This window comes from Corvus hawaiiensis, chromosome 16 (genome assembly GCF_020740725.1).
Source record: "Corvus hawaiiensis isolate bCorHaw1 chromosome 16, bCorHaw1.pri.cur, whole genome shotgun sequence".
Classification (NCBI taxonomy): domain Eukaryota; kingdom Metazoa; phylum Chordata; class Aves; order Passeriformes; family Corvidae; genus Corvus; species Corvus hawaiiensis.
Genome location: NC_063228.1, coordinates 13625061 through 13635714, shown reverse-complemented (window position 1 = coordinate 13635714; position 10654 = coordinate 13625061). Strand labels below are relative to the sequence as shown.

At 50.9% G+C, this 10654-nt stretch overlaps 1 protein-coding gene across 4 annotated transcripts in view; it reads left to right on the top strand.

Moving 5' to 3' along the window:
- The first annotated feature begins 752 nt into the window (after positions 1 to 752).
- RHBDF1 (rhomboid 5 homolog 1) overlaps positions 753 to 10654 on the top strand; it is a 35545-nt gene continuing 25643 nt past the window's right edge. For 2 of the 4 annotated variants that reach the window (XM_048321353.1, XM_048321352.1), the window contains exon 1: positions 753 to 991. In XM_048321353.1, coding sequence (XP_048177310.1) covers positions 906 to 991 — 86 coding nt within the window. In that variant the 5' untranslated portion in view covers positions 753 to 905. Of the gene's footprint in view, positions 992 to 1552; positions 1764 to 10654 lie in introns of those variants that run through there. The other 2 variants (XM_048321355.1, XM_048321356.1) reach the window with 2 other exon arrangements.

Sequence of the window (10654 nt, the reverse complement as noted above, 5' to 3'; positions counted from 1 at the left end):
CCAAGCCAGCAATGGTGGGTCCTCCCCACTGAACTGCTGCTATTCACCATCTCATGCTTGAGCAGTCAGAACCTGGCCTTAAGTCACCTTATTCCATCTATTTTAGGCTAGGAGGACTCAGCGCACTGAAGGAGAAACACCCTGGCTGGTGATGGCAGCAAGGTTGGTATTCTTTGCCAACAGGGTAGCTTTTATCCAGCTCTGCAGATTTCTGCAGCTTGAGTAAAAGAATCCAGAGTCTGGGAGCTGGGCAGGGAAGCATTCGGGAATGAGAATTTGTGGGATGGGGTTAACAGCGCTGTCTGCAAGAGTGTTCTACAGGAGCAAGAAGTCACGTTTCAGTGACAGAGCTTTGCTTTTCTTGCAAAACGCACATACTATTGGCAGGAGGAAAAGAATGAGCAGGGGTGGGTCAGATTCCCCCTCCAGCTCCAGAGCGTTCCTCCTGGGAGATGCTGAAGGGCCTTGCGAGTGCATTACTGGATGCTTCTTTTTCTTGTTTATGTGGTAGAAACATCTGAAAACAATTTGTGCCTGTTAAGCTTTGCGGACAGTCAGGGTTCTGCGTGCGATTTGGTCTCCACCTCAGCCAGGACTAGCTGGGGCTGCTCTGTGTTTGCTCATTAGCTAACAAGACATGATATCGTTAGCAGAGCTCTCTGGGGGCTGCCTTCGACTTGTGGCTGCCGTGGGCACGCGCAGGGCTGGGTGCGGTACCGATGAGCTCAGCTTGTCTGGATCACGCAGGTTGGTGGGGAAGATGCAGTAAGATGGTAAAGGAACATCATCCCCCCAGTTACCGCTAACATTGAAAGCATCAGGAGCTGAAGGTTGGTGCTGCGCAAGAGGGATGTGCACCCTGCAGGCCTCACTGGAGCTCCAGCAAACCTCTGCGTGAGCAAGACATGCTGACTGATGCTCCTTGGAGGACGGATGGAGAAATCTTCTGCAGCAATCCCAGGACAAAGGCGAGGATGGCTGAGCAATTGAGGTGGGAGGATGCCCTCCAGAAGGGGAAAATGTTTAAGCTGGGAGGAAAGAAACAGCTTAGAGGAGGGATGATACGCTAACCACATGGCTGGAAGAGGAGGTGTGAAGACTTGATGGGAAACACAGCACTAAGTGTGGGGGAATGGGGCGAGGAGAAGGTAAAGTACAGTGAAACAGCAAGAAAGAGTGAGGGGACTGGGAGCATCGTAGCCCAGCGTGTGTGAGGCTTCGTGGCAAAGGCTCCCGTGGGCGGCAGCGGGGCCAGGGCTTGGCAGCTCAGAGGTGCCCAGCCAAGGGGACTCCCGGCACGGGAATCACGGCAGCGTTCCCAGCAGCCGCGGGGCCGGTGCTAACGGGAGCCGGCACTCAACCCCGCCACCCCAGCCCAGCAGCGGGGCTAAAGGGCGCTGCCCACCGCCGAGGCAGCGGGGAAGGCGGGGGCCGCAGGCTGCGGGGGCCGCGGGCGGGCCGGTGGCTTCCGCCCGGCGCGGCGCATTCCTACCCCGTGAGTCAGGGCGGCGCGGCGGGATGCGGCGTCCCGCGGCCCCGGGCGCTGGCAGCTCCCCGCCGGGACTCTCAGCGCCGAGCGCCGCTCGGCTCCCGGCTCCTATTTGCATGCCGAGGCTGTGAATGGCGTGCCCGCCCGGCCGGCCCCTGGCACGGGGGAGGAGTCTCCGCGCCCTCCGCGGGCCGAGCTCGGCGGCGCCGGTCCCTTAAGCCGCACTGGGGGGCGGCTCGACCCGAGCGGCCGCTGCGCTTCGCCCGCCTGCACGGTGAGTGCGGGGCCGGAGGGACGAGGGGGGGCTGGCCGGGAGGGGCATCCCGCGAGGGCCGTTCCCTGCCCGGCTGAGGTACCGGGACCGCGCCGCTCCGCCGGGCGGGGAGCGGCCCTCGGCGGCCCGCGGGGTAAGAGCGTCGCCGGAGGCAGGTGCCGCCCCCGACCCCCGCGTTTGGATGTTGGGAGCTTGGTGATCTCGGTGGTTTCGGCTGTAGGTGAAGGTGCGCGTTCACGGCTTGTTTCAGCTGATCCGAGTCCACTCCATCTCCACGCGTTCCCACCCGTCCCTCCCCTGATGCTGGCACCCGTGGTTTGGCAGCGACTTTGGGAGATGATCTGGTGGGAAATATATGGCTTTTTACATGTTAAGGTTAGTTTTCCTGCTGGATCGGGTCCCTGAACTGAGTTCTCACACTGTGCACTGCTGGCACGAAGCAAGGGGATCACGGCAGCCTGACGCGAGCAAGACCAGAGCTTTTGCAGGATTGCACCCTCAGTGCCAAGTCCTTTTGGGCTCCTCAGCAGGCAACCTGTCCTTCCCCCCATCCTGCCACACACATCCCTGCAGTGCCAAAGTGCGCCATGTGGATATTTTGCCCTGTGTTTTTCTCCAGTGTAACTCAGGAGGGGTGAGTGGCAGCACAGATGAGTTTTGTCTGGTGCTCGTCCTAGTGCACGACTCAGTTCTGTGGCTGCTGCTTCTCTTGCAGGTTGGCTTCGTGGTGGGGTGCACGGTGCTGGTCGGGGATGTCTCCAAGCCGGGTCTTGGAGTAAGCAGGAAGTTGTTTCCTTTCTTCCTGTTTTTGTCCCCCTGCCTGCTAATTTCCTCTGGGAAGAAAAGTGCATTCTGCAGAAAAGGGAAAAAATAGTCACACGTAACGGGAAGGGACAAGGCAGCAAAGCTTCTGAATGAAACATAGGATAAGGAAGGAGCACAGGGTGTTAACTGCAGTAACGCTGATAGGGCAGCAAGGACAAATAGCTGCCTGTGTGCTGTGACCACGGGGATAAAAATGGCCCACTTGGGACAAGCTGGGGAGCAGACCCTTGGAAGAACTGGATTTCCACTACAGTGTATGGAAGGATGTTGCTCTCCAGCTCTTCTGTCTCAGTGGTGCAGGTTTTGCAGGAGGAAGTGATGACTAGTGTTAGATTGGCTGGTATAGTTGGAAGAAAAAGGTGAATTTTAGATACTTCCTTCAAGCTTTGATTGTTAAATGGACTTTATGAAAGGGTTTGTCTGCCTTTTTTTTAACTCTCAGTTGCTCTAATAACAGCTATCATCCCTCCCTCCTGCTGCATCACTCATGTCCTTAAATCCTCATGGCTACTGCTGCTCAGCCCAGGTCTCCCCTGTCTGTGTGCAGGCTCTTGGGGAGCCTGTGCCATTCCTGAGCTGGGATACTGCCAGCCGCTTTCCAGGAGGTGCTGTGGTTTTGGAACAGGTCCCCAGCTTTGTCCCGGTCTCTGTGCTCATTGGTCCTGAGTCCCCAGGAAGGCAGCAGCTCTGGCATGTGGACGTGTGTCCGTGCTGCTCCTGCTTCTGTGCGTTCCCATGAAAGGAGGTTGATGCTGGGCAGTGTAAAACCAACTCCTACAAAACTAGTTCTGCTCTGGGACTTCCCATGACAGGCCTTTTTTTTTTTTTTTTTTTTTTTAAGCAATCCACTTGTGAGAGATCTGCCTACAAACTGGCTTTTCAGGTTCTGGGGAAAGCCATGGGCTGGCCCTGGTCTCAGGAATGTCTTGCTCTGTGCTGGGTAGGCTTCGGGGGGGGGGGATGAGCTTTGAATGCGGAGAGTGCTGCTGGCCTGCAGAGCACAGCAGACACCTCTTCTCCAACAAGCTTGTCCTCACTGTGTCCTGGTGCTGAGACCTTGTGACCCTGATGCGTCACCTCAGGCAGGAGTTGTGTCCCTCAGAGAGGGCCAGCACCTCATCACGGGACTTGGCAGACAGCTCGTTTCACTTTCGTGGTGGGGAATGCAGCGAGGCTGCAGTTGCGTGAGGTCGCCAGGCAGGAATAGGAATTCCTTTTGGGGTCATCAGTCCTGTTCCTCTGGAATCCATCCCCGGAGAGTAGCCAGCAAGTCCCAACATGTTCCCCTGAAAGAGGCAGGGTCTGCTGCGTGTGGCATGATAGGACAGTTTATTCTGGGCACAGAGCCCTCATGCTCAGATATAATTAGTAAAGGTTTGATTCTCTTCAGTGTGCTGGATCTCTGTGCAGTGCAAACACAGCCAGGTTAGTGCTGAAGACCTCAGATGGGCAACATGACCGGGAGTACCAGCTTGTTTTCCTCTTCCATTCAGTGTATCCAGCAAAAAGTTGAGCAGAGCGTGTGTTGTGTGAACCCCATGTCGCTGGGGATGTGCTTGCCAAGCAGGACTGGCTGTGAGCTGAAGATCCTGACATTTCTTTGTCTGTCACTCTACAGCTTTTATCCAGCAGAACAGTCTTTGATAAGATTCTTCCCTTGTGGTTGCTGCCTTTCTTCCATAGCTACCTCTGGAGGCTTTGGCACCCCGTGGAGACCATGCTCCTTTCTCAGAGGTTCCAGCGTTAATTGTGACCTGACGTGACGCTTCTATTAATTGCTGTTCCTGCAGACCCATTTCAGTAGAAATACTTAAAACTCAAGGGTGGGTTCCTTCATTAACATTTTCCCTGAGTTCAGACATGGATTAGTTTCCTTTCTTTTCAGCTGAAGAGGTTCTGGACTCCAAGTTTAACATTTATCATCATCTAGTCGGAAGGAAAGGGACATGAAATGTGCAGATCTCACACTTGCTGTGAGGTTGCCTCCCAGCTGCTGGGTATGTACATGCTGGGGTTTTAAGGAACCCATGTGTTGCCTGCCTGCTCAGGGAGTTGTGTTGCATCCTCTCTGCTATGTGATAATATCTCAGTGTGTACTGTGGGTGCTGCAGCCTGAATTTCATGGGACTTGTGTCTGGATCATTGGGAAAACATCTCAGTGCTGCTGGAAATTAGGATGAAGATGGTTTCTTTCTTCAGAGGAGCTGAAGCCCAGATGTCCAGCGTTGTGCAGGTAGTTCTCTTCCCAGTGGTAGGCTTTTTTTTTTTAGCTTTGTGGTTGGTTGTTTTGTTTGGTTTTTTTTTTGCCTTGTTCAGAACTAACAGACCTGAATGGACATCAGGTTGCCTACTCTACTAGTCCTCAATAACTCCCCTCTGAGAGAATAACATTTAAAAGGGACAGTCTTAGCCCTGCAGCTCTTAGTCCCAAGAGATTAGGCAGGCAAGAGGCAAAATTTAACCTTGGAAGGAAATGGATCTGTTTGGCAGCATTTCCCGTGGTCATGCTGGCAGCTCTGTTTCCATGTCCTTGAAGAACCCCAGGCTAATTTGGTGTGTGATGTGTGCTCAGACCATCCAGGTCTGCTTGCACAGAGTTGTGGAGACCCTCCCTCCAGTGCACCCTGAGGTGGGCAGGGCTTGCCAGCCAACCTCTCTGTTCTCATAGAATGTCTGTGCCACTGCGAAGTGAGGTTTCCACAGGGAGAAGTGGAAATTGCGTCTGTGCTGAGATTGCCTATTGTCATATCCTTGTGAGTTGAACTTCAGGGATTTCCGGCAGTTTGCTCCTGTTTTTGTCCCTACTCATCTTGCTGCTGTCCAGGACTGGTTGAAGCTTCAGATCACACTTCTCTTCCTTGTTTCAGTCCATGCTGCTGTAGGAATGAGGAAGTGGGATTTTTTTTTAATGTGTGTTGGGATGATGCCGTGAAGAGCAAATTAGCAGCTGAGTTTTTGATCAAATCATCCAAACTATGGTCAAATCCTTTTGAGTAACAGTATCTGTTTCCCACTGGGTGAAGACAGAGCTTATTCTTCACATTTACCTTACCTGTCAAATCTCCTAAAGCTGTAAGAGTGCAGTTTCATTGCTTGTGTGCTCTACTTGCTGCACAGACAGCAAATGTCAGCTTGACATAGGGCTTGTTTTTGCTGTAATTTCCTTTGGATGCACTCTTCAACTATCTAGGTAAACAATTTATTTCAAATATAATTACAGCTCCTTTTTGCCTACCGAAGAAATGTTGGAACTGTGGTGATACAGACCTGAGCTGTGGATAAGTTCTTAAGTTCTGGGGCCTTCAGCAACAAACAGACCTTGCCTTAGTAATCAGAGCATCTCTAAAGCACAGTGTTTATTAAAGGAAATGTAATTTCTTCTCAGTGAAGTCTGAGGTATCATTGCACAATACTTCCCTGGCACGGTAGAGCCTTCCCAGGGGGAGAAGAGATAGCAAGCCATGCCTGATCTTGCCTTTTCTGGAAAGCCTACCTTTGCCGCCTCCTCCCCTTCCTGTTTCCACTCTGCTCAGAGCCAGCCCCTTGCTCTGCTGGTCAGCAGCAATCCCTGCTTTGAAGGTTTTCTTTCCTTTAAAAAGGAACAATCCCTATGAGGTCATCCTGAAACTGCACAGGACGCTGCGTTTACAGTCTTTCAGGTCTGGCACTTACTTGGCTTTGGCTCAGTGAAAGTTAGAACTGCTTGGATTTTAAAATCTGGAGGGCTCAGAAGGCTGGGTTGACAAATGCACCTTCTGTATTTCAGGAGTTACTGCCCTGTAGCAATCAGCACACGGGAGGTTTGTTACTCTGTTGCTTAAATGCAAAGCCTTAAAGTGAACTGTATAAAACTGTGAGTAGTTCTGCCAAAAAGTGTGAGTATACCTTCCTTTTCTCTGGCTGTTCTGGGACTGTAATTTCAGGAAGAACAGCGAGCAAGAATGTGCCATTCACTCAGTCTGAAGAAGTGTGGTTCACTTAGAAATTTAATATTTTTTTTGCTAAACCAAGTTAGAATTATGATTATTTCTGTTTGCATTATTAATGAGTTGTTGCACTGGGCACACAGTGAGTATGCAGAGGTGTGCACACCTGCAGAGCAAGACAAGCTCTTCTTGCAGCTGTTTCCAGTTGGACGCAGCAGGAGATGGAGTGTGCCTGGCTGTCAAGCATGAGCCAGGGAGAATAGTTAAAGCAGCAGAGTGGCTCTCCTGTGTCCCTGGCTGCATCAGCTAATGGTGAGGAACAGCAGCTCCAGCCAAACCAGCTCTGCTCTGAGTCCTTGGCTGTTTAACTAGTCCTTTGAAGGATCTCCACCGGGCCTCACTGCTGTGGGCATTTTTTATTCTCTCACTCGTACCCAGGTGAGCAGAACTGTAGTGGTGCTGGAGAAAGCAGGTGTGTGATGGGGAGTGAGGATACTCCAAGTTTCAAAGGAACATGCTAAGAAAGCTGTTCTGAATGGCTCTGTGGCGTCTATCCTTCCTGAATATAAAGTTTGTCTTCTGGCGGCTCCAGCGTTTGTTACTGTTATTTCCTCTAAGATTTATTTTAGGTTGCTATTCAACATGGTTTTATGTAACTTTCCATAGGAAATGTTGTCATTTGTGGCAGTTTTGATCTCTTTTGCCATTGAAACGTTTTTATTTAGCACAACAAACAGTGATTCTTAGCTGCTTTTAGTACCCAGAGTCTTTGCTGTAGAAGATGAGTGGCTTTTGTCTAACATAATTTTTGGTTTGGCCTATTGTGATCTTTTTAGGGGAGGTTGCTGGTTTTGACAGTTGCTTTTCCATCAGTTGTTTATTGATATTGTATTTTCTAAATGAACAATGTTGTAATCACTAAGAGATGTTACCAAGAAAATTGCTCTTGAGGTGGGTGCACAGACAGCATCTATTCCAAAATCAACCAGAGCCAGTGTTTCCTTCTGTCCTCAGTGTCATCCCAGCTCTGTGTTTCCAGCTTTCCTTGTGTCCTGAACCCTTACAGTACTTGTGAAGAATATGAGAGCTGGTAGAAAAAACTTCAAAATGTAGAATTTCATTGAAAATAATACCTTTGTTGGGTTTGTCTTTTGTTTCCTAATGTGGGTCATGGCTGCACTGACAAAAGCATTTTTGTGACTCTTACCTTGCTGTATAATTGAGGCAGTGACTGTGCCCATGGTACTTGTGGGTCTGACAGAACTTAACCAGGCATCTATTTTACTAGTAATGGAAATAAATCTGAAACAGGGCCCTCTGAAGCCCCATTGAATCATTTAAATGAGTTAAATGCACTGAAATAGTTTCTGTGATCACTCTTTCCTGAAGAAGGTGCAGACCCAGGCAGAGCACTGAGACAACTGTGCTTTGGGGCTGCTGGGGACCCCAGAGCAAAGGGCTCTGCTGGCTCAGCCCAGGCACCACTCACCCAACAGGCAGTGGTGGTAACCTTCAAACAGGGTGCAGGAACAAGGCTTGCATAGATGATCCTTCTTCTGGTGGCTGGTAATGGATCTCTTGGTAGAAACAGCTCTTTTGGAGGACCAGGCAGTGCTGACTCTGCTGGCTTCCCTAAGGAATGGGAATGCTGCTCAGAGCTTGGTGTGCCATCACTGGAGCTGTTGGCAGGTATCTCATCATGCTGTGCCCCATTGTAGGCTATAAGTGACAGCCTGTGACCAGACTTTTAGGATGTGGCTGCTGGAAATGTGGCTGTTGGATGTGGCAGCAAAGCCACAGGGTGTGTTCACAGAGAAACATAAACAGGGTGAAGATGCCAAAGTACTCCAGAAGGTTTTCCACTGCTCCCCTCTCATTGTTGGTTGGTTTATGTGCAGGCTGTTGCCCTTGCTGGTATCTCAGTAGGTTGTTGATGGCTCTTGGCTGGGTTTGCTCTGGACGGTGGAGTTGGTGATCGCTCATCACCCAGGCCCTGCGTGGGCCCTGGGTGTGCTTGGCTGGTGCTGCGGACCTGCCTCTGCCATCTGGGCCACACGTGCTGAGGAGATGGAAAAGGCCCCTCTGCCCAGCTTACTCTGCTTGGCTCCCTTCCACCTACTTCCTTGTGGGTGCTCCAGGCCATGGGTGAGCAGGGGAAACTCCTCCCTTGGGAGCACCTCTGTGGAAGCTGCCTGTGCGTGAGGCTTGGTTGTCAGCTCTGGAGAAATCTGTGGATGGTTTGGATGTTTTCCCATCTAATGACCCCACCAGAAAATTCACTCTGCCTCTGGTGATACAGTAGTGTTTTATTCCTGCTGCACTCAACACCTGCACTAAAGGCACTTCTCAGAAGATTATTTAGTGGTGCCGAACCCACCACCTCCCTGGGATAATTGTTGGCTTCCCACAGATCTGAGTTTCTGGCCATATTTTCAACAATCACTTCAAACTATACTGCCTTGAGAAGCACTCCAGTCATTTGGCTCCAGCTGCTTCTGTTTGTTCCTGCTTCTTCCCCTTTCCCTCTGCTGGCACAAGTGTTTGTGGAGCCATGTGGGAAGGAGCTGAGGCTGGAACGAGCCATTTTCTCTGCTGAGCTCATGTGGGTTGGTTCCCAGTATGGATCACCCAACAGCTGTGGGGATGCTGGTGCCAGCAGGAGGAGGAGGGCAGCAAACAGGGCTGGGTCACTGCTTCTTCTGTTGGCTTGCATCTCTTTCAAGTGTCTGTGACATCTTTTTAGCTTGAATTTTGAGCTTTGGTTTCTGAGGTCCTGTTACTATTTTGCCCTTTGTCTGCTGCAACAAAAGGACCTTGAAGATCAGTCTGTTGCTTGTGACTGCATGTTACAGTTGGGGGTCATCTTTTAACCTGTATTTGAAGGAGTTCAGCTACAGATCTGGGGACTAACAGAAATCAAAAAGGGTTTTTGAGCTTCCTGTTTTTCCTCTCTCTTCTATATGAGGGCACCACACCTTCAGGTCCCAGGTGAAGCTGCTTTGAAAGCTTTTAGTGCTGGTGTTCAAGTTGGAACTGATTTTTGTTTGATTTCCATCATGACCTTCGTGTTTTTCTGAAAATCAAGAAAATCAGTTGCTCAAAGGGATATCAGGTCTGCTTTCTTGATCATGGGATTGGCTCACATACATTCAGACTTCACTGGCAGACGTTTTCATTACCTGTACTTAAAACCCTCTGTCTCTGTATGCAGCTGAACCTTTTCCAAGTTCAGTGGGTCCCAGCTGAAGCTTTGCACTCCTGCTGTGCCTCTTTGAATACCATCACTCTCCAAGGCTTGGCATGAAATATTAACCCAATGTAGCTTCCCATTTCTTGTCTAGGGGTCTGCCTGGCCTCTTCCAAACCAGGCAGTTTCTGTTGATATTTCTCAGCTAATTCAATTAAATGGTTCATGGTGAGATCCCTAGTGGGGATGGAGCAGGACAATTTCACACAGGCAGGGGACAACAGCTTGGGGCTGTATTTGATGTCTCACCTGAGCTGCTGTCATGCTGAGCCATCGCTGAATAGGCTGGTCCTACCCTTCCTCTCCAGGGCTTATCTGAAATTGTCTGAGCCTCTTCAGGATGCCAGATCAACAGGAAATAATTTACTAGGGTTAGTTTGTGCTGGTAAAACACCTTGAAGTGGCTCAGTGGAGTAAGGCAAACCTGCTCCCTGGGCAGCAGCTAGCTGGCAGATGGGATTGCTTGCGAGCAGAAGCCAGAGCCCTGAGGAATTGTTGCCTGTGTGATTTGGTGCAGGCTTTTGGAAGCAGCATCAGCCTCTACCAGCACTCAGGCAGAGCTTGTGCATGGCAGAGAGCAGGGACAGTGGGATGTGTGTGGGCATGGCAGTGCTGCCAGCTCCCTGCGGGGCAGGGCTCAAAGGGCAGTGTGTCTGCACAGCTCTCTGCCAGGCTTGTGCTCAGAGGTGCCTGGACTGCTCAGACCCAGCTTCTGCTATGGCAGCCTGCGGGTCTGCAAAGCCTTACAGTATTTCCCAGCTCAGCAGCCAGGGTTGGGAAAGCAGGAGAGGGCCCTGGGCAGTGCTGATGGCCTTGTTTTGTTTCGCAGGTATTTTCTTAGGGTGGGCAGTGGGGGTGGTCTCAGCCAAAGCTTGGGTGTTGCTGTGCCCTTA